General features: G+C 39.8%; 2 protein-coding genes and 1 long non-coding RNA gene across 4 annotated transcripts; 1 reads left to right on the top strand and 2 right to left on the bottom strand.

The window, feature by feature from the left end:
• Window positions 1-28: 28 nt before the first annotated feature.
• On the bottom strand, window positions 29-24,616 carry LOC143217369 (uncharacterized). Its single transcript, XR_013010789.1, has 4 exons — window positions 23,764-24,616; window positions 428-607; window positions 221-303; window positions 29-152 (listed from the first exon to the last, which is right to left on the bottom strand). It is a non-coding gene; the product is annotated as an uncharacterized LOC143217369 (long non-coding RNA).
• LOC143217367 (uncharacterized) lies at window positions 15,197-24,652 on the top strand. 2 transcript variants are annotated; one of them, XM_076441559.1, is made up of 4 exons: window positions 15,197-15,478; window positions 17,010-17,144; window positions 21,214-21,530; window positions 22,002-24,652. In XM_076441559.1, exons 1-4 carry the CDS (start codon window positions 15,395-15,397, stop codon window positions 22,270-22,272), a joined length of 807 nt encoding a protein of 268 aa, XP_076297674.1. In that variant the 5' UTR covers window positions 15,197-15,394; the 3' UTR covers window positions 22,273-24,652. The 2 variants fall into 2 exon arrangements, with proteins under 2 accessions (XP_076297674.1, XP_076297675.1); XM_076441560.1 differs by having other exon boundaries at window positions 15,198-15,472.
• A 107-nt stretch (window positions 24,653-24,759) lies between these two features.
• LOC143217368 (calcium and integrin-binding protein 1) lies at window positions 24,760-27,170 on the bottom strand. Its single transcript, XM_076441561.1, has 6 exons — window positions 27,002-27,170; window positions 26,446-26,670; window positions 26,340-26,374; window positions 25,907-26,154; window positions 25,323-25,521; window positions 24,760-25,254 (listed from the first exon to the last, which is right to left on the bottom strand). Exons 2-6 carry the CDS (start codon window positions 26,494-26,496, stop codon window positions 25,233-25,235), a joined length of 555 nt encoding a protein of 184 aa, XP_076297676.1. The 5' UTR covers window positions 26,497-26,670; window positions 27,002-27,170; the 3' UTR covers window positions 24,760-25,232.
• Window positions 27,171-27,287: the final 117 nt, after the last annotated feature.

Genomic DNA, 27,287 nt, shown 5'->3' with positions numbered 1-27,287 from the left:
CTTGCTCTGCCCACCTCCCAACCCACCCTCCTGTCTACCTACATATAATGGAACACTGTTATTGCTACGTTATGGCGTGCGCACAATGTTCGTTTCGACGTCAACCCTTTCCACATTTCTGTCTCCTCTTCCTCTTCCTCTATCTTTCCTAACTAAAGATATATATACATATACTACATGTATACAGTATACATGTATATGTATATACTTATGTGTTTACTTCGTGTATTTGCGTGGTCTTCTTTCATCCCTCGCACCTGCACCCCTCTGTGAACCGGTCCTCCCTGTTGTCTAGAACGACACCTGGAAATTGTACAACATTTTGCGTTAGATGCGATTCGGAAACTGCCGTTCGCGTTCAGAGTATTCCTAACCGAATTTGTTCCTCGATGTCCAATCGACGCGGTAGGAGAAAAATCAATGTTACCTTGTAAATGCTTCCTTTGGTAATGAGACACCGTGACTGCCACGTTTTCCTCGGTCTTTGTTTTTCCTATCCGAGGATGTGGAGGTGCTCACGTGTTTAGTGCACCGATGCATCTTCTTTCATCCCTTGCGCCTCGCTGTTGAAGGGTGCCTCCATTTTGTCGCCTTTGTGCACCGACACCTGGAAATTATACGGAATGCTAGATCGGACGGAATTTGTCAACCCTTTAGCCATCCCTCGCGTCCTCAACTTGGTTCTTAATTTGTTTCGAACATTTTTTTGGTTGCTCTTGTGAACCAATAAACAAATCTCTTGTGAAAAGTAAATTGATTTGCGTTCTGCGGTGTACAAACGCGCACTGTAACTATGAAGTTTACAATGTGCGATGAACAGCAGGTAAAAAAAGGAATTTCTAAACTCCTCAAGACATTCGTTTCGAGATGTGAATATTTTCTCCGAACAGGACTGCGAAACTCGCGTACAGTTCGAAAGCGTCGTTTCTCGCCGCTGTAAATAATTGTTGTAAATAAAAAAAGAGAAAAGGAAGGAAACCAAGAGACATTATCTAAAGTGATTCCCGAGCAGAAGAGAATGTCAGCTGTCGATCCCCCTTGTCACACTGTCATAAGGAAATCACTTTTCCCGTGTCGAAGTGTACCGAGAGGAAGCCATTTTCATTAAGTATACTTTTGTGTGCGAAGTAGCTGATAAAAAAAAAGGAAAGACCGAGAGAGATAGAGAGAGATGGGCGGAGTGGGAGAGGCAGAAAAGGAGAGAGAGAGAAGGAGAGGGAAAAAAGGCGAGGGAAAAGAGGCAGGAAACCTTTTTCTTCGTGATGCGACAATGCAGCCCGTTTATCGAGTCTCCTTTTAACGTCATCGAGGCGATTCCGAGCTGCGTCTACGGGAGTGTCGATGCGAAAATCCACGCATGGACACCTCTCATTCTCCCTCTCTCTCTCTCTCTCTTTCCTTCTTCCTCCCTCTGTTTACCCTCCGATTTTGCAATAAAAAGTGGAAGGAACGACGAGAGGAGGAGAGAACACTGGAATGAAAAAAACGGCACACTGGCGAGAAAGGCCAGGAACCAAGCCAAGAGCCGAAGAAAGGAGACGAAGAGGTTGCGTTCTTCGTCCTCGTTACGTTCCACGCTCGCAAGAAGAACCTATACATAGTCATTGTTGTACAACGCGAGCGAAAATACACGTACATTCAAGCCTGATCTTCTTTCTGTACGCCGTTGCGTTGTCCCCCTGTGTTACGCGAAACTCGCCTGCTCTTCGGAAATATACGCCAACGACACCGCCGAAAAATCGCTGCGATGCTTCCGCGATAAAAACATTACACGATCCGACCGGACTTAGGGTAGTCCGCAGGAAGATGCTGAACAGCGCTCCGGATTTATCCAGCGAACGTTCAGCTACAATTCTGTGGTTGCGAGGAACAACGCCGCGTGTCGCAATTTCAAAAAATTTTAGTTTATACATTAACTGAGCTCTGTAGTATAGGATTTACGTATTTACCAGGAAAAAGTCATGACAATAAATTCGAAAGGCTGGAAGAAATAATGCAATTAAAGCATTAGTGAAGGAAACTTTAAACGGCAATATCTCGAAAGTGAAATTATGTGACGTGCGACGTTCTTCCTGACAACCACAGAATTTTGTCTACCAGCTCCTTTGTTAACGTTAGATTGCGGATTGTATGCGTTTTAGACGACGACGAGCAGTCGGAATATAAAACAATGTGAAACATTAGAGTTACAAGTAAAGTTTTTCGCAATTATCTCGTAAAGCTGACCGACAGAAACTTCAAAGGGAAATGTTGTCTAGAATGATGACCTCGACAACATACTCCAATGTCGCTTAAAATCTGAGAGGACGCTAATCCTCAAGTCCGCCCAAATTATTTTATTTAAAACTCTGAACCGATAAAATTGTCAGACAAACGGTTCACCGAATTATTGGTGAAGCGAACCGAAGAATCTAATGCAGAAAATAATCTCCACGCGAAGCAATAATTAAAGATTTGCCTAAGCGTACATTAATTCTCCGGAGGCATGATAATGGCCGGTAACGAGGGAAGAATGGAATATACGCGGGTAAAATTGTAATATCGAGGGGTGGCATTCACGGGGGAAGAAAAAACATTTCTTGGCCGCGTTGGTGGGACCGAGAGAAAGAGAGGAAAGAAGAGTGGAGAGAGAGACAAGACAAGGGGACGACGGTCGGTGGTGGGAGGGGGTGGGGGATGGGATCCCCGGGACAAAAGGCGGAGATTTTTAATCTCCTTTTGCCGTGAAAACGAAGAATCGTCCCTCGCCTTCGTTTATTTATGCATTTCATAAAAACGGCGGACCGGAGGCTGCATTATATTCGATTCTCCTCGAGAGTCTGCCTCTGCCGCGTCCACCCCGCCCCCACTGCCCCCCACCTTTATCACAATCCGTGGTCCCTATAATCCGCCCCCGCGCAACCCCTACCATGAGCCTGCGCAGCCCTTCTGCACGAGGCTCTACTACGGTAATGTATAAATGAATAGAGTACCGGTGGCTGGTGCTGCCTGTTCCCTCTACTGGCCTCTTCTTACTCTTACAGAGGGTAGAGAGCCAAGGGGTGGCAATGGTGGCGGTGGTAATGCTTGTGGTAGTGGTCTCGTGGTGGTGCGTTTGGTAGCAGAACGGCGTGCTACCTACCGCTACCATCTACACAGAGAGACGGATAAAGCTCGGCAGGGACGAGTTTAAAAAACCTTTGTGATCCGACTCCGACAAAGATTGGATGAGCCTACCAGGACTCGCACCTACCATGCGTCCACCCACTCTAATTCCCTTAATCCTTCCCACGTTTATGTAGACTACGAAAACATAGGGAGCATAGCTGCGTCATGTAGTACCGTCATCGTCGACGTACAAACTTTCAGACTAATCTCACTTCTTCCAAGCTTTCGAACGAGGTTACTTATACAGATTCACATCCGACGGTTGCACGAGCAATAGGTAAGATAGGGGTGCAAACTAACAATGTGAATAAAGGTGAATTTTTCTCGATCGAAAAGTTAATATATAATAAATGTTATGATTTCGGCGCAGGGTTCGATCATTAATAGGGTGGTGATGAAATTATTTTTCTTCGTGACGTTTTTGAAAATAAAATTGGGAATAATGTTGTTCGATCTACATCTTGAAAGAAAGAGTTTTCTGTTACTTATCTTGGCCATAGTGGTGATGAAATTATTTTTCTTCATGACATTTTTGAAAATAAAATTGGGAATAATGTTGTTCGATCTACATTTTAAAAGATAGTGGTGATGAAATTATTTTTCTTCATGACATTTTTGAAAATAAAATTGGGAATGATGTTGTTCGATCTACATTTTAAAAGAATTGGCTAAGATAAGTAACAGAAAACTCTTTCTTTTAAAATGTAGATCGAATAACATTACTCCCAATTTTATTTTCAAAAATGTCATGAAGAAAAATAATTTCATCACCACTATCTTTTAAAATGTAGATCGAACAACATTATTCCCAATTTTATTTTCAAAAATGTCATGTAGAAAAATAATTTCATCACCACTATGGCTAGGATAAGTAACAGAAAACTCTTTCTTTTAAAATGTAGATCGAACAACATTATTCCCAATTTTATTATCAAAAACGTCATGAAGAAAAATAATTTCATCACCACTTCGTTACTCACTCATGACAAATTGTTGCACTAAAAACTATTAATGATCGAGCCCTGCGCCGAAATCATAAAATTTATTATAACAATGTGAATAATGCAAAATCTATTACAGCTGTTGTCGCGATTTATAACTCAAACGTAGTTAAACAATGTCGGATAACTAGGCAATTGAAACAACATTCTTAAAGGATAAACTTTACATTACCGGACTCAAAATTAGTACCTTTCTCCTACAAATTATGATGTATTTGGTATGTAATCCAGTAGATTTGTGCCTGCCGCGGATGCAGATCATCTAGGATCAATAGCTGAGGAGCTATGATCGCTTAAAGTTGAGCATTTTTGACAGGTAAGGGCGTCACGACAAACTGTAAATATGCTCAACTTTAAGCGACCATACCTCCTAAACTATTGATCCTAGAGATTCGAAACTTCGATCTGCATCCGCGCCGGGCACAAATCCGGATTATTGTTGTCCGGATGTATTATTATTAATCCGCGCCGGATTACATACCAAATACATCATAATTCGTAGGAGAAAGGCGCAAATCTTGAGTCCGGTAAAGTAAATAGCAGCCTTCTTAAATTCTGTAAATGCATAAAATCCGCCGTCTGTTAATCACACCAGTGTACACTCTCGAAATGAGATGTTAAAGCACTGAAAGATCCAATAGACAAGGTTGAAATGAAATCAGATTTTAAAATTCTGACGAATCTTGAGTAACTATAAAAAATGTCTATGTCTGTTTACTCACCGAGAGGAAAGGGTTGGTGTCTCTCGAACACAATTAAAGAAGCAAGGGGTTGGGGCACGGTGGATGCGAAGCGAGAGAGAGAGAGAGAGATAGAGAGAGAGGCGGTGCGGCGGCACAATGGAGAGAAATGTTGTTGAAATGATAACATCCGGTTGTCTGGCTCGGTCCTGTTGATCTCCCTGGTAGCACTATGGTTTCATGTGCACTCTTGTTGTGTAAGGGGGTTGGCGAGGCAGCCCGGAGTTGGAAGAGAGTCGCTGGCGATGGCGATGGCGATGACGATGGCGGCGCGCGGGGGTGGTTGTAAGGGGGAGGACGCGGTTTCGTTGATTAAAATAACCTCGTCAGTGTAGTCGTTCTGTTGTACAACTAGTCGGGGGATGATGAGTAATCGTCTGGCTTAGGAAACCGTCATGACAAGGGCATCGGACAGGAGAGAGAGAGAGAGAGAGAGAGAGAGGCAGGGGATGGTAGAGGGATGGGAACTGGGGCTGGGAAACGTGGAGGGGGCACTAGGATCTACAGGTCATCCGTTCAACCGGATTAAATCGAAACGAAACTTTTTCATTTGCGATTGTCGTCAACCTTCTCGCCGATGACGGGCTCGTTCGTTTTTTCTCACTACCCTTCAGACGCCCTTCATTTTATACTCGATTCAACGAACTCAATTTGCGTTTCGCAATTAATTTCGTCTTACACAGAGGGGGATCTAACGGTACGCGGACTAAGCGGTCGCGGGGGGCCCCGGATACCAAGGGGCCCCGAGCTCTTAAAATATCTGAACCTACAGATTTTGGAAATGACCGAAAAGGTTCAAAAAACCCTCTATAAAATAATCGAAAAAATCTAATATAAATAATAAATACATATTGTCAGCAAGAGCAGATGCTGTATTAGCTATAAAACTTGGTTTCATCCATATAAAAGAGGCTTTAACTGAAATTTGTAATTCAAAAGAAGAAAAAAAGAGTTACCATAGTGGAGGCGACTTCACTCGTGACAAAAATGGACAAATATGAAACCGTTCTAATGATAGTGATTTGTGGAATACTATTTTACAAAGAATAAATGCTACTACTAAATCACTGCAATCGGCGGAGTGCGAACTATTGAAAGGATCTACCCTACTGAAGTCATTATAAAAAATTTTATAAATAATTTCAGAGAAGAATTTGAAAAAGTTGAAAAAGAGGATGTAAATTCTTGCATGAATTTGCAAGAAACAAAGCAAGACGGAAATTCATATAAAATAACAAATGTGTAAAATGTATGTATGTTTTTTAATAAATTTATTTAATGTCTTATGGGATGGAATTTCTGATTACTTTTCTTTTATGTTTATAACTTAATGAGAGTTTTCTTGATACTTTTTGTTGGGGGGGGAGGGGCGAAATTTTGACCGCTTAGGGCCCCCACTTGCCTTGGTCCGCCACTGGTCTTACATATTGCGTTGGCAAGAAAGTAATTTCCGTATTTTAAGGTGAAATAGAACCCCCAATTCTTTTTATTCAAGCAATGGACTTTAATCGATAAAATATCTTCCATTTTGTTCGATGATCTTTTGCCATCTTTCTGGTGCTTCACAATTCCGCGTTAATAAAACTTCTGGTCCTCATCGGCAAAAAGCTGATCCAAGTGCGATTTCTTAAATTACCGAAATTATTTTCTTGCCAACCCAATTGTACAGTGTTTTCCCGCGATTGTTGTGAGAACCTCGGGGGTATAGAGTCTCAGGAAACGAAATGGTACTACGTTTTTTTACGTGTGTGCCGAACATAGATTTCTCGGATAACTTTTCCAAGTGTAAACGAGGATCCTGGGTAAGCAACGGTGCTAAGCGCACAATTGTTGTATTTTACTAATGCTATTCCATACCTGAGAATGATACATCGAGCGTCATAAAACCCCAATTTAAACGGCCTAATGCCTTAATTTCTTTGTAGCACGATTAACTGCCCAAGGGGGAACCCCCTATTAGTAGTGGGGATGAAAAAGTCACATCAATCGCGAGAACACTGTATTTACGCGAACAGAGAAAAACGTTTATAGTTATTATGTGTACTATACAGAGTGTTCGCGTCATCACTAGCCAGCGTTTTCTTCGAGAAGACTGAAAGAGTAAGAAGTAATACTGTTTTTTGCAAGCAGCGTGCAATGGTGTCTGTAATTCTGTCTGCATTATTTTGTTAAGAATGAATGAATCAATGTTTTAAATGGAATACCATGTATTTTTTGATATCTCATTCATTCGTACGCGACACACTGATTTTCAAGGTCATACAAGGTCAGTTGTATGTAATTTTCAAAATCAGGACACGCCCCGTTTTTATAATCTCGAGGAAAGAGATTGGTTATGATTCGCGTCTTTATTCGGTCCCGTAATTGTTCACGCGCGATAGATGACTGATCCGGAGTTAACAAAGGAAGAATTTTTTCGGCGGTTTCATATTAAAGGGGCCGGTAGTTGATTAATTCGGGAAGTGCGCGGCGTGGAGAAACAAAAATAATAAAGACGAGGAGGAGAAGCAGCGCAGCGTGACACGCCGCAGGTTCACAGATTCGAAGAAAAGAATAAAGAATCGAAAGTGAAGCAAAGGGATCGAGGGTCCTTGCTTGCCCGCAACGTGAATACAAAGAAGAAAATGGAGGATGGTATGGTGACTTCAACAGAAGGACCGTAATAATAGAAGCTAATGGTTCTTGCGTGGACCCTGTCCTGGTCGTCCAAACTCCAGACCCGGTGAATTCGTATCGATGATCTCCTGCCCATTGTGATCAATTGTTTACAAACCTGTTCACACAATTGATTTTTTACCACGTTTTTATTAACTCGCTTTCTTGTCTGTCTGTTCGTTTTATTAAAGCATAGAGGCACTTTACCCACACTACCCCCTTCAGGGGTGTGCATAAACGAATTTGTAAAAAATTAAAATCAATTGCAAAATTTGTACCGAAGAAATAAACAAACAGACAAGAAAGCCAGCTAATAAAAACGTGGTAAAAAAGAGGCACTTTGTCTCGAAAAGAAATATTAGATCGAGTTGAAACATCGAAAAGCGCCATCTGCAACTTATGCTCGCTAACCTAAGTCTACTGACCGCCTTTTTGGGTCCTCCCCGGTTGTAGGGGTGACTACGCCGCGTGTTTTGCGTACTTACTACCTGACCCTTCGACACTGGGACTTTACGATGCAGTCAGTTGAAACTGTGAGGCTGTATTGAATGAACAAGTCATAAAACTTTCTCTACTTGCGTTTGTTACTATGTGCCACATGTTGGCTGTAGACCTGTCTTCTAAAGAGAAATAAAATAAAAAGAAATGACTGAATAACTACCAGATGGTCGACCGTACCATAAAGTCATTCCAAGGGTCCTCGCATTAACAGAGAAAATTCGCGAGAATTTAAGAGGAATTTCTGGATCTTAGAACGTTTCCCTGTAGGAATGTTCACTTTGATTAAAAAGGAGCACGAGAGCACGTGGAAAAAATTATTTAAATAGAAAACAATTTTTTGTTGAAGTAAAAAGCATAAAATAATTTTTCCTAGCCCCATACAGATAGTCCTGAAAATTTGTGATTGTGAATTTTGAATAGCTATGAATATACTTGTAAGATTTAAAAAGGAAAATTTTCAAAATTTGAATAATTTCAGAATGAAAAATTCAGAATTGGAAATCACAAATTTTCAGGACTATCTGTATGGGGCTAGGAAAAATTATTTTATACTTTTTGGTCCGTCTTAAAAACGTGGTATATTAAAATCTGTTAAAATGAACTATAGGTACTTGAAATATTCCTTCGATCACTTGTCCACGTATTTAATTTGCAACTCGTCGTATGTTTTTATTTGCAACAGATTTATGTATAGAATTTTCTACGCTACCGGGGAAACTTCTGTTTTTCGTCACGTTTTCTGAATTATAGTAGTTACCTCGCGTTTCGATTTTTAGCCTCGTCTCACACCCCCGTACGTTGCCATAGAACGCGATTAATCTCCCACAAAAATAAGTGATCGCCCAAAGTGTTTATATCCCGCGTATTTCGCACGGTTCCGAGTGTCATTTATCGTTTTTGTCGAAATATCCATACACAAAAGCGCGTGCCGGTGCTAGCGCAACAGAAATTAAGAGATAAATTATAAATTGACTGCGGTTTTCATACATTTACAACGTTCTCGATCGGAAGCTCGATATAACTAAATGTTTAATAAAACGAGATGCGATTTCTATCATCTGCCGAGTGCGATGGAACCTCTAATGCAGCGTTGAACCGTTTTATCCACTCAAATTTCCATCGATTCATCAAATATTTCCTTTTAATTGTTTCCAATAGCTGAAAATATTCGTAACAACTTTAGCCAACGTTTCCATCAAAGCTAAATTTAATATGACTATCTAATATGAATGATACCTATTATAGTAACGTTATCTCATTGTCAGTAGGATCGATTGATCTGATACATTGGGAATAAACCAGGAGAACAATTGCGCTGTTTACGTGCAACGGATCGACGTAAAATTTGCAGAACGAGTTTTCCGAAGAAAATAGAAAGTTGAAATCAAAGAGACCGGATAAAAGACCGAGGATAAATAGAAAGAAGTACCCTTGTAGGTAAAGCGATCCTTTCAACCCCATAAATCGTCGGTGAATGCGCGTGTGGCCACTGGCCATCGCGACGCTCAAGTATCACCACGTTGCATCGATACGTTCACTGTCGTTCGATGTTTGAAAACTTCACAATTGCGAACAGTCGCCGGAAAGCTTTAAAAAAATATTTAGAATCAATTAGAAGCAACCGCTAACGTCCAGTTAATTTTGGCCGAAATATAGCGACAGAATTTAGTACGATTTTTATCTAGATCTACAAAGGCTACTACCACCGAGTATAAGATTTTATTTGACACGCCACTTTCTTAAAATACTTCTACCAAAATTACAAATTGCAAAAATATCCGCAGTCTAATGATTACGAATTTTCCGACAAGCCTAAATCAGAGTTGTGCTAATTCAATTGCACAATTGAATTACATTGTATTGCGTTAGTGCTTTTGTTAACAAATGTATGTTACGTTCAGATTTTGTTGAATAAACAGTTCCCTGCGAGCGAGCAACAAATTACGACGTGTCGTGTCGAGTCTCAGAGCCTCTAATAATATTTCAATTATACAGTATATACTGCGTCGTAACTGAATTACATAATTCAAACCTTTCAATTAATTCAATTACTTACCAAGTATTTTGATCAGATGTATAATTGAAATACAATATAATTAAAATGCAGCTCTCCAAGTTATAGCCCAGAACTTTGAAGAATTGCGATATGGAATCGTGGAATTAGTTTACCCACACAATGAACGTCATTATGTTGTCGCTGTGGTTGGAACGAAGCCCGCGAACACGCGGGATTTCTGTTCACCACTTGCGACGTTCATTTCGGAGTGGAATTTATTCCGCGTAGAATATGAAAGAATGAAAAGAAATTGTATGTACGCGCGCATTTGAAATATTTGCATACTCGCGTATAGAACGCGCGGAGCCTGTGCACGTGATCTAGAGGGTAATGAATAGGTGGATCAGAAGTATAATTTCACGTGGAACTATATTTTCAACGAATGTAACGTATGTAGCCTGGTCCCTGCCCCCTCCGGCCCGCGAGGAGCGAAAACAAAACAGTAGACGTTTCAAAGAGTAAGCGGTAATTAACCCATTTCTCTAATGCATTCTAGTATCTGTCCGGGTACATATTCATTTCGCGCGTTTCTTTGTCGGAACGCTTTCAACGCGAGTGCTCGACGAAAGAAAACCCATTAGCCTCTGGTCGTACTTATTGTTGTCGTTAAAAATTATCGCACAGGACATCCCACGTGTCGTATATTTCATAAAAATCCTTAATCTCTCGCAAACCCCCAATATCATCGCTCAGAGATATTTTCCTGTTTCTTCCTTATTCGCTGAACAATTCATTCAATTCACGATTGCGTTGCGTTGCTGTCTACGTTGCTGATACTGCAATTCGCGTCGTAGATAAAGTTATTATTCCGCGTGTTCGCATCTCCACAGAATAAGAACCCGCTAACAATCGAATCTTGTGCTTGCTCTTAATTCTATTAGGTTGGCAGCTAAGTTCGCGACCTCCACATTTTCCAAAACAAAATCATTTAAGGTCCAGTGGGGTAAGTGCGCCGTAGTTTTTGCAAAGTTGGACTTTAAACTGATGTATTTTCAGTCTGGTATGTAAAAACTTAACGCTCTTGGTAGCAAACTCTTGCCACAGTTATTACTGATGAATTAGTATTACGTGGGATTCTAATTTTGCTTGAAAATTATCATTTTGATAGGATATTGTACAAAGTGTCAACTAGGACGCACTTGCCCCGAAAATGGGGCAAGTCCGTCTCTGAGAGTTAAAAAAGCTTTCGAACCTTGTTCCAAGTGCTACGGGGCAAGAAAAGAATGATTAACAAACCTGCTATAAAATGCTTCTTGTTGCATTAAATTATATTGTTTAGTTTTATAGTTACCCATACAGTACGCACTTGCCCCGTGTAGTAATATTTACGGGACAAGTGCATCTCAGTGATTTTCTCAATAAATGTTAAAAAATACAATAAAAACGGTTTATTTAATGTAAACCTACATCAATATTTGTTGTAGTTACCTAAAATAACAACACAGAATATATTAATAACTTGTAAACTATTGCACGTTCAGGGTAACCTCAAAGTTGTGCATGTACCTCGCACGTGACTGTTTGCCATTGGTTGATTTAAGCGAGGAAAATACCTTTATTCTTGGGCGAAATCTACGTAGAATAGTTCATACTAACTTATACTACATTAATAAATACAAGCTAAAGAAATTTCGTTCATATTATAATAAAAATAACCAATTAACGGACTTGCCCCGTTGACGCACTTACCCCACACCACCTTACATATCATTTTTAAGCACGAGTATTTTATATCGAATTACTGGCAAAATTCAGAGCTTTCCAATGATGCACAGTTGAAAAGTAATGGTCACTGAATTAGGTCACAATGATACAATAAAAGAATTACAAAACAAAAGGTCGCGAGTTTGATTGCCAACCTAATAGTTATGTCGTACGTAACTCCGAGGTCGGACATGTGACATCGTCATTTTCCAAGTCTCGTTTCTTTCCATCGCTAGCATTCCCATGCAAAACTGCATCTCCGCCGAAGTCGTGCGAGATCCGCGTCGATGGCGAAACACCGGCGGCGACGGAGGCCCGACGAATCTAAACGCGATTAGGCCGTGGGCAGGGGCTTATATCTAAATCATTAAAATGGCGTGGGTGAAGGGAAAAAAAGAAGGGGTGACGTGGGAAAAAGAGGGGAACAGAGAGAGAGAGAGGGAGGGAGGAACAGAGAGAGAGAGAGAGAAAGCGTCGTCCAGGAAGAAAGGCTGGTCGGACAATCACAGAGAAAATCAGATGGAAAGGGAAAAAGAGAAATACAGCGCAGCGAAGAGAAAGGCTCCGTAGAGGAGACGAGCATAGAACGGCAACGGTAGAAAAAGCGAGAGCAAGAGAGAACTGTACTCAGTGCATGCAATCTTTTTAATTATGAAAACACGGCTTTGTGTTTCATTTTGTTTTGTCGTCAGGGGCGCTATTCTATTCGGGCCCTTCTCCTTCCTCATCCGGCTGCCTCTTCCTTTTTTTTCTCTCTCTCTCTCTCTCTCTCTCTCCACCCCCCTTCCCGTCTCCCTCTCTCCCTCTCCCTCTCTCTCTCTCCCTTTCTTTTTTCTTCTTTTTTTTATATTATAACGCGAGCGCGCCCGCGCACTCACTCTCTGCAACCCCGGTGGATAGGCTTCGCGGGGGTTGCAAGGGGTGCGAGGGGGCGAGAACGGGGTGGAAAGGGGGCGAGAGGTACCAGGCGGAGAGCGCGGAGGGGAAAGGGGGCAGAGATAGGGCAGGGTGAGATTGCTTTAGTAATGAATTACATGGCTTCGGGGTATGTGCCTCTGTCTGATGCGCTATACGAATACCAAGCATCACTTTCTGCCTTACGCTACGCTACGCCTACACCACCTTCTCAGTCTTCTTCTCCTTATTCTTCTTCTTCCCTTCTTTCCCTTCCATTCTTCCACCTTTCCATCTTCCTCCAACTTTTGTACAACTTCGTTCTCTCTGTCTTTTCCCCCCCTGACTATTTTTCTTCGTCTTCTCTTCTTCTTGCGACTTCTTTCGATTTTCTTCATCTTGTTTTGCTTCTTCTTCTCCTTACAATTTCCTTCTCTTTTCTTTACCTTGCTGGTTCCTCTTCATTAATTAAAATAATCATAGTTTTAATGTCGCCTGCATAAAAGAGACGTAACATCCTTCGATATTGTCATCGATCAACCGTTTCAACTTTCACCGTTTTTCCATTAAACGATTTGTACTTACCAGAGGGTACGAAACGAAGAAGAGAGCCTTGAAACAAATTTTTTCAAATTCAAAAAGATCCAAATTGTATAAATTATTAACACAGAACCTATCGGCGTCGCTCAAACTGACCAGCTACAGATTATTTATTTCAGAATTCTCAAAATCGTAACTACTCTTTCATAAATGATCAAATTCATTAAATCCAACGTGTACAACACGTAAAAGTCACTTTTAATGCTCGGTAGATGTTAAACACACGCCTGGAAGTAGTTCTAGTTGCAGAAACAAGTTTAAAAAAAGTAACGATTCATTTTTCAGTAAATCGAGTTTGGAAATGCAGCGAACACGCGTGGCAGCTATTAGATAGAAATCGGCTGGCGCCGTCTGATCGTGGCCGACCAATTCTACTTGCTGCGTATATGCAAGTGCATGCTAGACAGAGATGGGCAAAGATTTTATCGAAATAAAAATTTCGAACAAAGTGGGTTTGTTCGTAAAATTATTCGTGGAAAGTCTTCGAATAAATCCCTCGAATGATTTTCTGCAAGGCCGTCGAAGGCGTCGGTAGCCGTGGCAAAGGGGTGCAATAAACGCGGCCGGGCAACCCGACGCCCAGTCAGGTATATCGGTGTGTAATCCAATTGCAAAACTTGTTTATTTTTCATAATCTTTTCGTGGAAGTGGCGCCAGCTAGTTCGAGGCGTTCTTCCGATAAAAATGAAACTAAATTCATTTTCAATCAAGTTTTACAAGGGAAGGAACCCAAGTGTCCGACTTCGATTTTGATAATTTTTTGCTGGATGCTGGTATATTGATCCCTAACTATGTATGCAAAATATTAAGCGTAGTTACTCAACAGTTTTGGAGATATTAACCTTGTTGATATACAGGTTGCGTGATTCACAGGTATGAAACTTTAATTGTTTATATCTTTAAAACTATTGAGTAACTACGCCTAATATTTTGCATACATAATTAGGGATCCATATACCATCATCTCAGAAAAAATTATCAACATCGAAGTCGGACACTTGGGCTCCTTCCCTTGCTAGTGGTCTTCGAATAATTTTACGAACGCTACACTTACAATGGTTCATTGTAATCTAACCATTTCGGAAAATCAGAAGAAAATCTACACAGTGATGAAACAAAAAACCGAGGAAGGTGTTCTTTTTATAAAAAGTAACATGATGTCTGGTCAAAATATATCGGTTAATTAATTGGCATTATTCTTCGACGATAGAGGAGATGACAATCTTGTAAACGAAGAACGTGAACGACAAATAAATTTATACGGTAATGTAATCGAGAGACTTTTAAGCGAAGCTCACTTCGATCTACAATTTAAAAGAAGATTATGTTTGTTCGACGTTGCTGTTCGAAATCGGGCGTCGAAATACGAGACAACCTAATAACCATCCGTCAGCACTGAACGAAAAAGCACGTACAGCATCGAAACTAGGTTTCCCCGGCGGAAAAAACGAAACTCGATAAAACCGGCCCGCGGAGGCTCGGCCGTCGCGTCGAGGGAGGCAAAAATAATGAAAAAGAAGGAACAATGTTGCGTCGGGAGCGAGGAAACGAATTAGTTTAAAAAATAGAAAAAAGAAGAAAACGGGAGTGGAAATGAGAGAGGGAGAGAGAGAGAGAGAAAAAAAAGCGTGGAATTAGGAAGAGCGTGGCAGAGCGGCGAGTGCGCGCTAGCACGCTGCTCGAAAGCGAGGGAAAATCTTGGAAAGCCGAAAATTAAGTACCATCCCTCTCCGGAGGAAAAATTCTGCGCGGTACGATTTAGTGAATTTTCCACAAGAGGGGTGTGTACTTATCTCCATGGAGGTGGCGCCGCCCCTAAAACCGGCGGACCAATCGGAGAAGCGGAACCCGACCCCCGTTTCGCCGCGAAACACGGGGCTGATCGAGGGTGAACTCTCGAAAGGAGACTTCAGTTTCCTCGGCGTCGTCCTATCGAGAACGATAAAACGACCACCAGTCCCTCCGCCGGTGACGGTACACAGCGGGAAAAATAAAAAAAGAGCATCGATCACTCATATACAATAATAATCGAGCCGAAAATTTGCAAGAAAGATACAGTTTTGGCGAACAACCCGGCACACAGAGGCTTCGAAGGGATGGCAGGCCCGTATTTATCGCCGTTGGGCCCTCAGGCTGATCTCCTCACAGAATACATGTTCGGAAGACGTCGTCAGGTCAGTGTACGTTTCCTTCTCGTATCTTTTTCTTTTCACCCTTATTACGATTCAGTTTACAACGTGGTCATCCCGATCAGTACGGTACAATTTCTGCTTTACGTCCAGTTCTGTTTGCCCTCCAGTTTCCACCCCCAAGGATTCGTACTTCTATTTTGCCGAGATCATGAGAAATTATTTTTTGATGGACCCCCAACGAGCGGATAGAAAACTGGGAAAATTTGTGAGGGTAGTGCGAGCTTCGTAACGTGTTTCATTCGTTTCGTATCGTTGACGAGGAAGTTTTAGCATAACTAAAAAATGTATGACGTAGAGACATGCCCTAGAATCAACCCTCAAATAGTATTTCTTCTTCCATTGGCAATGAGCGTGTAGAAATTTGAGAAAGGTACCCCTAAGAGAATTTTTCTACTACTACTAATAAGCGAGTTAAAAATTTTTAAAAATATACACGCCAAGTCCAAAGTCCAAGAAAATCTTCTTCCAACCCCGAAGTTTGGTCCAGAATTGTTCGAAATAATTTGAACGTATAAAATGTGAATTTTGGAAAAATTTTTTGAAAGATCGCTGTGTTCACAAAATAATCGAATTCGCCCATGCCAACCGTATATCGAAAATATTCAATTTGTCTCGGAAAAGAAGGCACGTCGTCATTAGTTCTTTCGAAATGAAATTTCCGCTGACCGATTGATTAAACTGCGACGGAAATTGTGTCGACTTACGATTGTCTTCCGGAAAAACATGCTAAATAATTGCGACAAAACCTTCACCCAGTTTTAATTGCATGCAATCAATTCTACCGAATAACATAGTTCTACCGAACTGGATTGAATCAGATCGAGAAAGTAAGAGAACAGACCGCGTTTGCTACTTGGCCACTTATGCCGAAGTGACGTGTCTAGATTAGCATAAATCATTCGAGTAATCTATTGATTTCAATCTGACCAGATTCTCGAAAGATACCCCCGCTATGCGAACGCATGACAGGTAACAGAGTTCGTCGAGTATCGAGTCAATTAACGCGAAACTGCATCGTAAATCAACGTATTCATTTATGCTACAATGAGCGATTTCAGTGAAATCTGCGTAATTCATCGTCGAATGAAATGACTGTCTCTTGGACCGCGGAAGTTTATGCAAATTTGCGCGTTTATGCAACCGAGTTCGAGTTAACACTAAACCTACCGAGCAATAAAAGCGATGAAAATAATAAAAATGACATGGCTCTATTTATTTAGATATTTTGCCATTTTTATTACAATATATGCTTGGATAAAGCAATCGATCGGAACAATTTCCATGTAAGGAACTTAATCATTTCAATAATTGTGAAATTAAAAATATAAAACAGTGCTAGGTTTAGTGTTGAACCTAGACTGTCCACAATTTTTTTATCGTTACACCATCGTAGAAATCGCATGCACTATAAGCGCATAGAGCTCCGCAGTCCATGGAGAACTATCGCAATAATTTTCCTTCGGTTTCGGGAACGATGCAAGTTTATCGTCATTCAATTTTCTCAATTCTGTTTAAGCAGAGACGCAATCGGACGACTTTCACACCGCAACAGCTGCAAGAACTGGAATCCCTCTTCCAGAAAACACACTATCCAGACGTTTTCCTGAGGGAAGAAGTCGCCCTTCGAATCTCACTCTCGGAAGCCCGTGTCCAGGTTAATATGCATCACTTTTATTAAATAAATTCCCCTCGGTCTTTCCCTTAAACGCACGGTCATCTCTTCGATACCTCCTGTTGTCTCTCAATTGAAAAGAAAGAGAAAAGTATCATACGACGGCCTAGCCAGGATTTTTATAAAGGGGAAGCTGCCCTCTGAAAAACCAGTTTGAAACGATTTGGCCCCCACGACAATTTTTATTGATATCGTGTGCAAAACAATGCTTTTAAGATGAAAGATAATCCCCCGAAAATTTTCTGTCGCTAATATAGTTGCTTTCATAAAGCTGCGACAGCTACATGCTGTCGAATAATGCAAATTACGTCTCGTAAAAAAAAATGCACTAAAATACATACGAACTTAAAGACAATAGAATCTTTTCGGAGGCGGCGCAAAAATTAAAAATTTTCCAAGTGACAGATGTTGCTGATTATGATGTCATTGGAATACGGTGAACTTAGATATCAGTAGATGGGAAGAGAAGATACATTTTAATATGTGAAAGCATGTAGAAGAATTTAAGGATTTCCGTAATTTCCAGTGTCGAAAATTTTCAATTTTGCGCCGCCTCCGAAAAGATTGTATCGTATTCAAGTTCATGTGTATTCACGTAAATTAAATGGAAATTATATCATACTCTTTAGTGCATTTTTTTTAGTGCGTTTTCTCGAAGTCGGTTTAATTCTTTTTTTATACAATTTTTTGATTCCACACTTTTTAGTGGAACGAGCAGAATTTGTAGAACACCGTAGGATGGTTTTTCGGTTTCATTGATTATTTGCAATAAAAACCGCAAAGAATGAAAAAATGCAAAATTTGTTTTCAAGGGACCAATCGCGAGACATACCCTATAAAATGCAGAAGGTTTCGTTCCGATTGGTTAATCCATCTCGGAATGATCGGTGAACATACATGAAACAATTAATTTTTCGCAAATAAAATCGTAAGGAATAAAAATTTAATTGTTATTTCTCCGAAACGGATAGACTTTTAAAAAAAAATTTTTTTTGAATAATGCATTGTCATCCAGTTCTGAGCCATGTAACCGAGATTTCAAGTCTCTAGCTCATCAGGAAGTTAGTTTAAAATCAATTGCAAAATTTGCCACCGAACAAACAAACAAACAAACAAACAAACAAGAAAGCGAGCTAATAAAAACGTGGTAAAATACAAAATTTGTTTTCAAGGGACCACAATCGGGAAACATACTCTACAAGATGCAAAAGGTTTCGTTCCGATGCGATGGTCCGTCCATCTCGGCGTAATTGGTAAACATACATAGAAAAAAAAGCACATACAGATCGAATTGAGTAACCTCCTCCTTTTTCGAAGTCGGTTAACAATAGGACTTCTGAGGGCGATCAAGGTCTAGATTGATCTTTTATTATTATGGACTTTTATCATTAATACTTTTAGCATTATGGAGAAATGAGAAGGCGCATCCCGCACCCTTGTAATCTTGGAAACGGGTCTACCCCAACAAATGAGGGGTTAGCGACTTAAAAGATTATCTATTTATATATTTGGAGATTATCTTTCACCTTAAATGCATTGTTTTGTTCACGATGTCAATAAAAATGGTCGTTGGGGCCGCTGAACCATACTACCTGCTAGACCCGAGAAGCTGTAAATCAATTTACCCTATTTATGAGTTTAAATCGCTGTAACTTCATGAAAAAATATCACAGGATAGTATAGTCGGACTCGTTTCGATGGGCCAAGCTTGTTCTTTATCATCCCCACATTGAATTTTGTCGGAAACCATTTTCCACTAAACGAACGCGTATATAGCGACATCGGTTTCGTCTCTAAAAAATCTAGCGACTGTGAGAAAGACTGCAGAAAGTTTAACATGTTCTAACAGTGCACTTAAAAACAGTAAAATTAATTTTATGCACTTCGTTGCTTAAAGTTATAGCAGAATGCATGATTCTCAGAGAATCCGTGACTTTCTTCTGCTAAACTGTCTTGATAATTCAAAAAATTGGGTACGTTGCATTTAATAAAACTTTCGAACAAGGAAGGTAAGCAACGAAACAAATGCTAGTGGCGAACGTGTTAAACAATTTTTTTCGCATTTCCGTATGAATTGTCACGATAGAGGAAAACATCCTCTTCACACAACTTTTTCCTTCTTCTCGCAACGGTACGCGATATGTCTATGAAAAAGTATTGAAGAGAAATGCAATGGGATTTTGATGTTGGCTTCGGTTTCCCGAGCGCTGGAAAAGATAGCCGGGATTTTAGGGGATCGTTTAGTGTTTAACGGGTTAATTAGAGTTGTCTCGTTAATGGTAATTCACGTTCGTTAAGCCGGGCAAGTAATCAACCGCTAATCAGTACGACGGGTATTCGGGCACCGAACAAAACGAACCCGTCTTCACACACTCGCATGCGCGCAGCCCTTGATTACGATTAATTAATAGACGGGAATCCGGGTTTAGCCGCGTAAGAAGCTGCTTCTCGTGTGACCCGCATACACTCGGATCGATCGGACGTGATTTTTTTCGGGGCTGCGAAAAATCATAATAATCAATCGCAGAAATAATCGCTTACTTTCATCCCGTGAATCATCTGCAAATGCATCGCGCAGCGTCGGTACTGCTGAGAAATCTCGCAATGCATTCAGAGTTTATGGCAGGCTGTACATCATTCGCGCCGATTGAAAAATTTCTGCATTATTATTACCGAGAGATTACTAGATTTAATGCATTTACGATAAAGTTGAGTAGGTGCATTGTAAAATGGTAGAGAAATTGTGATTGAAGAATTTTTCGGAAGAAATTTGTACCTCGAGAACCCGATTTCGGCATTAATCAAATTTTTAGCAATGCAACACGATTCACCCTCGCGCATCGGAACCCAGAATATGACTGTTGCACCCGTCCAATCTTTGTAATGCAGCGGACCGTCTGCACTCGTCGAATATACATGTATTTCTTCAGTGGTTCCATTACTTCGTTTTCAGACAAAAGCATGGAAAACTGTTATTACCACAATTTCAATACTATCGCTCTGTTGTAATACGATTGATGTACATATAATTCATATAAAAATTTTCTTCTTTTTTGCATAACGTTTCGTAAACCAATGCTTCTAATTGGTTCTAAAATATCAGGTCGTTTGGTACAATTATAAAAATGTTATTCTGTTTTAAAGGACGTACGAATACTTTTTACACCCACTGTATATGTCTTTTCTCAAACATTAGGGGTAGGCTCAATTAGGGCTAGTGATTTCAATTGAACCTTCGGATACCCACGGGATACCGGAGTATACAAAAATTACCCGGGTATCTCGAATGATATCTGAGATACAGTTACTCGAATTAATATTCGGACGCTCTAAAAAAGACGATAACTTTTTTAATGTTGTACTATACGATGTGAACTTTTTTGGGAAGCTAGAGCAATTAGTTTACCACAGGATGGGAAAAGAAATTTTTAAAAAATAGCAATTTTTTGATCGGAATTATAGAAAAAATACTAAAAGTTGCATTTTACTACATTTTTATGTGAGCCTATATTGAAAATTTAAAAAATACGGTTTGTACAATAGATCTGTGTCAATTAAAAATATTCTGAAAATTTCAACAAAATCGGTCGATGTTGCAATGAGCTAGAAACGTTCAAAGATGGTAAAAATAGCAGATTTTCACGATTTTCGGCCTATATTTAAGAATTCCTACATCTTTCAATGTCTGTCGTTTTTTCCCGCATCAACCGATTTCGATGAAACTTTCACAGTGCATATAATTGACACAGACCTACGCAAAACGTACTTTTTAAATTTTCAATATAGACTCACATAAAAAAAAGTTGTAAAATGCAACTGTTAGTATTTTTTCCACAATTCCGATCAATAGCTATAATCATTTTTACATTGCTTCTTATGGGAAAGGTTGGTTTGGTATACGTCCTATTCGATATAAGTCCAAACATCAGGAACGGATTGAGGTCGTATACCGAGGTTCCACTGTATCTTAAATAAGAATGATACATATGACAAAAAGCCGAAGGAAATGGTGTCGAGCCAGATTTTAAGGGGCGAATGTTTGCGATTGTAGGTATGGTTTCAAAATCGGCGTGCAAAATGGCGGAAGCAGGCGCGACTGCAGTTGCTGCAGGACGCATGGAGAATGCGATGTTTGGGATTAGGTAGCGCAGCGCCGTTGCTCCTTCGGCCGCCCCCAACTGCATCCTTGGAGCGTCCAGACGCAGTGACGCCGCCACCACCGCCGCCACCGCCTCCACCACCACCTTCCACAGCCGCTACCATTGCTAGCAATCCGCCGCCCCTGACATCGGCCAACGCTGACAAAATACCCGCCACTCCGCCATTGTCCGTCTGCAGAGATTACAGGATCCTGCCGCCCCCTCACGGGTAACTATAACTATTTACTATACATGCCCCACAATAATATTTCCTCGACTTAACTCCTGACCCCGTGTCTTCGCAAACTTAGCACTCAACTACAAACACTCTTGAAAACAGTCCCCCCATTATTTTCTACACATGCCAAAATCCAATCGTTGAAGAGGTCTCGTATTCACAATTGGAAATAATCGCCGAAAAAACTAAAGAGAATTCTCCTCAGGATTTGAGAGAGACTCCTCAAGAATTTGATGATTTTTCTACACGATTACGAATTTTCGTAACCCGATGCACTTAGAGCATTAAGTGCGAACTTCCAACTTCAATTTAAGCCCTCAAACGTTCGAAAATTCCTACAGGAATACAGTCTAAAAATGACTCGAAGGACCCCTTCGAATTCGAACCAACTTTGGCCGAGTTACCTTGGCCCGTTCTCCTCAACTTTTCACTATGATTTCGAATGTTGCTACAATGTTCCAGATACTCGCTGTCCTGCGAAAAGTCGCCGGACAGGCTGAAATGCGGTTGCGGCTCGCCGCCCCGGATATGTGCGAGCCCGGTGGACAGAGACACGAACCTAACTGTCAGGGACAGACCTCAGGAAGCCGAGATGGATCTGACCGTGAAAGGGCCTCCCCGACACGCGCCGATCTCGACGTTATTTCACCAATTGCCTCAACAAGAGCTTAGTCCTCCGCAAAACGTCGACGAGCCTCTAGACGTTACACTCAACACTAACAAAAATAATTAAACCGCGTTACACCTCGTTTGTCGCGTTTATCGGGTTCCTCGATATTGAACGATTTACAGTGCCGCTCGAAACTAATTGTAAGACACTCTCTCTCTCGCTCTCGATCACCGAAAAGTCGACGAAATCGGTCTTCAACTTGGCAAAATTTTATGCGGAATACCATGCTTACGCTGAAGCAACATCGAACAAATTTTAAGAAGAAGAATGCAACACAAGGCTCGAACAAAAAGTTGCTCGATGTTACTTTTTCATGAGACTACGAATTAGACATTACACGCATTTGGTTTCGAGCGGCAGCGTACGTTCCCGGATACACCGTTCATTTTCTCATTCGGGACGGATTCGGCGCAAGAGACACCATTACACGGTGAATAGAGAAAGCATTGTTCAACGTGTGTACACTATTTAAGCAGCGAAGTAAATGAAATTTTCATTAGAAGGAGAAAAAAGACGGAGAACTGTAAGCAAGTAGTTAATAGATTGTTGCACGTCAAGTGGCGAATTCTTTTCGCGACGGTGGATCGATGCGATTCTTCTAATCGAAGGTCGAATGTGTTCAGGGAAGTACGTTCACCCCCGGAAAAGCTTGGAAAAGCTCGACTTGTCGAGACTTCGAAAATAGAATTGATTCTTTCAAACGATGCTTTTTCTCCACTTTAGGGTAGCTTGGATCTAATAACGATCGGTAGACTGCGGACTTTAAGAATATCGATACGTCGCTTGCAACTTGTTGAACTATTCGAGAGGAAAACAAATTCGTGTTTCGTTCCTGTGTGTTGCGATCGTTGCAAATAACTTTTCTTTCGCGTGAAAATCCGTGCATTCGATATATCGGTTGTCTTAAGGCTTAAGGTAACTGTGTAAGTGCGCGTAAGAAGGCTAGCCAAATTTTCCGTCTCGCATCGTATTATTTAAACCGATTCAATTCGATGCGATTCAATTCGATCGACAACTGAAACGTGTCATTCTGTAAACTACTAATTGGATCTACAAATGTAACTAGCGAATTCTTTAGATCGTGAAATCCGCCACTTCAAATGTAACAACCTAATAATTTGAGATTTTCTTGATCATTTTAGATTTTCTTGATCATTTTAAATTTTCTTGATCGTTTGAGATTCCTTGTTCGATATTGATTCGTTTCCCGAACGCTAAGTCTATGCGTTCACCTCGGTCTGCTAACTCGAACATCGACTAAGGTTCTGTAAATATACATATAGTGATTATTACCGATCGTTTGTTAATTAATTATTAGAACTACTACTTGCTCGACTACTTGCACGAAACTTGTACAGTATTATAAATACGAGGGGCGCGAGTTAATTATTGCGAGAACGCGATTTTGTAATTTTCGCGGGTGCGAAAATGCCGTAAGCGAATTTCGAGTGTCGAGAACATTATGGATTTACGGTGAACTTAAATTAAGAATTGCAACTATATCAAGCGTACACGCTCTTTATAAGAATACAAAAGGTACAAGTAAATACTTACGGGACAGCTTCCACACTCCATACCCAGTGGCGCACCCAGGGAAAAAGGAAGAAGAACACTGGAAAGAAAAACGAAATAGAACACTGAAAAATTCGTCAAACTGTAGAACAGCTGCTTCCTCTCCGATTTCGATGATTTTTGGATATGTTATGTGTTAAAGTCAACATTATGTACATATGTATGTAAGTACATGATTAAATCCAGATCAAATTCAATTAATCCAAATTAAGATTAAATCCTGAGTGCGCCACTGTTCATACCCAATGTGCAAAAACGAACCGTGTAAATATATATATCGAGAAATATTGTACAATTTTTCGTCGGAAATTCGTGAAAGGTGAAATTTCCGGTCCCCATCTCGTTGGTATACATCGGAACGAAACGTATGCATTCATATTTCTATGATTTGTCCTCTCTAGTTTCCTTCGTTTATATTCCAAAATTACAATTTACATAGTTACGGTAATATTAAATAATTATATTAAATAAAAATTGATTGTGATATTCACTGAACTCTGCCGCCTGAAGCTTACTGTTACTGTTAATTTATTCATCGGTGAATCGAAAGGATAGCCCATTAATTATCACGTTACACCAATTATGCATTTCAGAATTTCGATAATTATGACTACAGACTATAATAACTGTAAAGAAGTTAATGCCTTTGTCATTTCTGTGATTGTGCACGCCAATTATAATTATTATTATACTCTTAAAAAAAAACGAGGAGAAGATACGATTCAAGTTGACTGTGTTTATCACTTCGATCGTTTAACGATCACCTTTATTTTCGTTTCACTGTGAATCTAATGATAATAAAATGAACAATTATGTATGCTTCATGATTTCACATTCAGTAAATTAGTTAGAAATAAACTGTTTAAAGAGACTCACGTTTAACCCTTCATCTTCCATATTATTTATGACAAGTGGAAACAATTTATCACTTATTTGATTAATCAAGCTTGACGAGGATTTCATTGGACGCATGCGCTATTCTAAATGAAAGTATTTTTATTCGAAAGGAATGATATACGGTTCTCTGTGTTGTGCTTGTTACATTTTTTTTTTAATAAGTGATAGAAAATTATAACAGTTCAAATAAATAAAGTTGTATAAGATATAAAGAACACCTTCGGCATGGTAACATTACAATAATAATAAAAATACAAGTCACAATCAACAGGTTCTTTACATATTTTAATTAAATTCGTCTACTTAACAGATCTAGATACTCTTCGTAAGATCATGTATGCTTATATCTTTCAAATAAAGAAGAGCAAACATACAGTTTGTATTATTTAATAGGCCTTAAAAAGTCAATGGCAGATACTTTCTAAATTCTTAAGTTTACCTTGTATAATAGAAATAATTAGGCCTATCGTTACACTAACATTATCTTTACACTAACGTAACGTTCAGTCTTATGTTAATCATCCATGTGTGATGAATCGTTCAAGTTTAGCGTTTCACAAACGTATACGAAAACTCCTGAAAATATAAGCGAGTATAGTGTTTCGCGTTATAATATATCGAGATAGATTTAAATTGATTTTTACTTGGAGAAATCGTTGCTCTTTTCTATAATATGTTCGAATTCCGCGAAACTTAGTGCACCGTCGTCATCTAAGTCCGCTTCATCGAGTATATACTGAAGAACTTGTTGCATGTCCGTTTCGTTCAATCTTTGAGGAGCGGTAAGTCTGTCTACCACTTGTCTCAAATCCCCGATACCAAGCATATCGTCACCGTCGAAATCTATAATAATCAACTGTATATTACCTGATCAACAGAAGAGTTAGGATGCCAGGATATTTCAGGAAAGGAGGAAGAAACGGAAGCCAGCCGAGAATAGTGCAAAATACGGCAGCGTAGAAGATGGAACACATTCTAAAAAAAGAAGAGAGCAAATAGTGAGAAAACGAATTACAATTAGCTGTTAAATGATCTTTCAAGAGAGACTTTTAAAAAAAGAAAGCAAAGACCACAGAGGAGCATAAATAATGTGGAATAACAATAGAAATAGATCGTGAAACTAAGATGAAAGAGCAGAGAGAGAAAAGATAGTCCTGTAATGTTAAGTCAAGCATGAGTCACATTTAAAGTTTTTGGTTGTACTGTACGATTAGGTGCAAAGGATTACCAAATATTCTAAAAGCATGTTCTGCTTTCACAGCTTTCGGAGCTCCGTCACTGAAAACTGACATCATATCCAAGAAATCTTCGAAGGTACAATCCCCGTCCTGACTGGAACTGAATACTTTGCAAATCCTGTCTCCGAAAGGATTTACTTTCAGTTCAGGATATTGTAAAATCTTAGACATTGGAAGTTTGGCGTTTCTGTTGTGGCCGACTTTCTCTGGAGCGAGAGCCTTGAACTTTTGATGCGCACTATAACATAAAAAATCATTAATATACGAATTACACAATTATAAAGAGACATTCAGAAAATTCTTCAAGTTGAAGTCACAATTATTCTACACGAATGTGAAAGAGATATTCGAGTAATGTATTTTCTGCAAATGTTATTTGTATCATCTAGATATTGAAAAATTAGCCTATACAGACATACTCACTGTAAAACTTCTTTCTTCGTGAAATACGTCAAGTCCTGCAACATCGAGTAACATTTTTAAAAAAAAGATACGACGTGAAATATTTACTTACGATTCTGTCAAATACCTGATAATCTTGCAGTTCCTCCACGGTAAACTGACTTCTAGTGATTCCCATGTTTAATCGTCTTCAATGGTATCTCACAATTTCGAAATGATTTTATGGCACCATGATACATATTCCCTTTCGAAACCCAAAATTTATGTCGTAAACGACATTCTTGGTTTCGCGCTTGACAAGATCGATAAACTTCGATGCATCTTTCATCTAAAGATAAATCTAAGATGACGTCTGTAAACAAGGACACGCACCGGTATTTTTATCGCTTTTGACAGGTCATGCGTAAACAAAACGCGAAGACACGTTTATGCGACATAGATACTTTGTCAAATAGTAACTGTAAAAAGCTGTGTAACATCTAACAGAAACATTTTACTGACGCGATAAAGAAACGAATATGATTCAAAAAGGATTTTCCGCGCCGCTACTTCAGTGCTAATTCACAGTTTCTAAATAACCTCTATAATAGAATGTAAAGTATATATGCAGTATCAATGTTACAGAAATACGTTAAAGTACTTACCTATGAAAATCAAATAAATTTTATTGGATCAAAACTTACGTTCGAATCTTATGACACTTCAACGACTGACTGGACTGCACACAACTGAACTGAACACGACCATAATAACAGAGCGATCATATAAAGGAGACACAGCGCATTTCTCGATAACCAGTGCGCATGCGACTGTAAGTACGTAACATTTTAAATTCAATTGCATATATGACCTCTCTCTGATATGACACCATAAAATAACATGATTACAAAATTTTTATCACAGAATTTTTAATTGCTGTTGATAGCTATCGATTGTGCAAATCTAATTATCGAAAATTGTCGATAAATA

Source organism: Lasioglossum baleicum, chromosome 16 (assembly GCF_051020765.1).
Source record: "Lasioglossum baleicum chromosome 16, iyLasBale1, whole genome shotgun sequence".
Lineage (NCBI taxonomy): Eukaryota > Metazoa > Arthropoda > Insecta > Hymenoptera > Halictidae > Lasioglossum > Lasioglossum baleicum.
The sequence above is the reverse complement of the archived record's forward strand: the minus strand, read 5'-3'. Positions and strand labels throughout refer to the sequence as shown.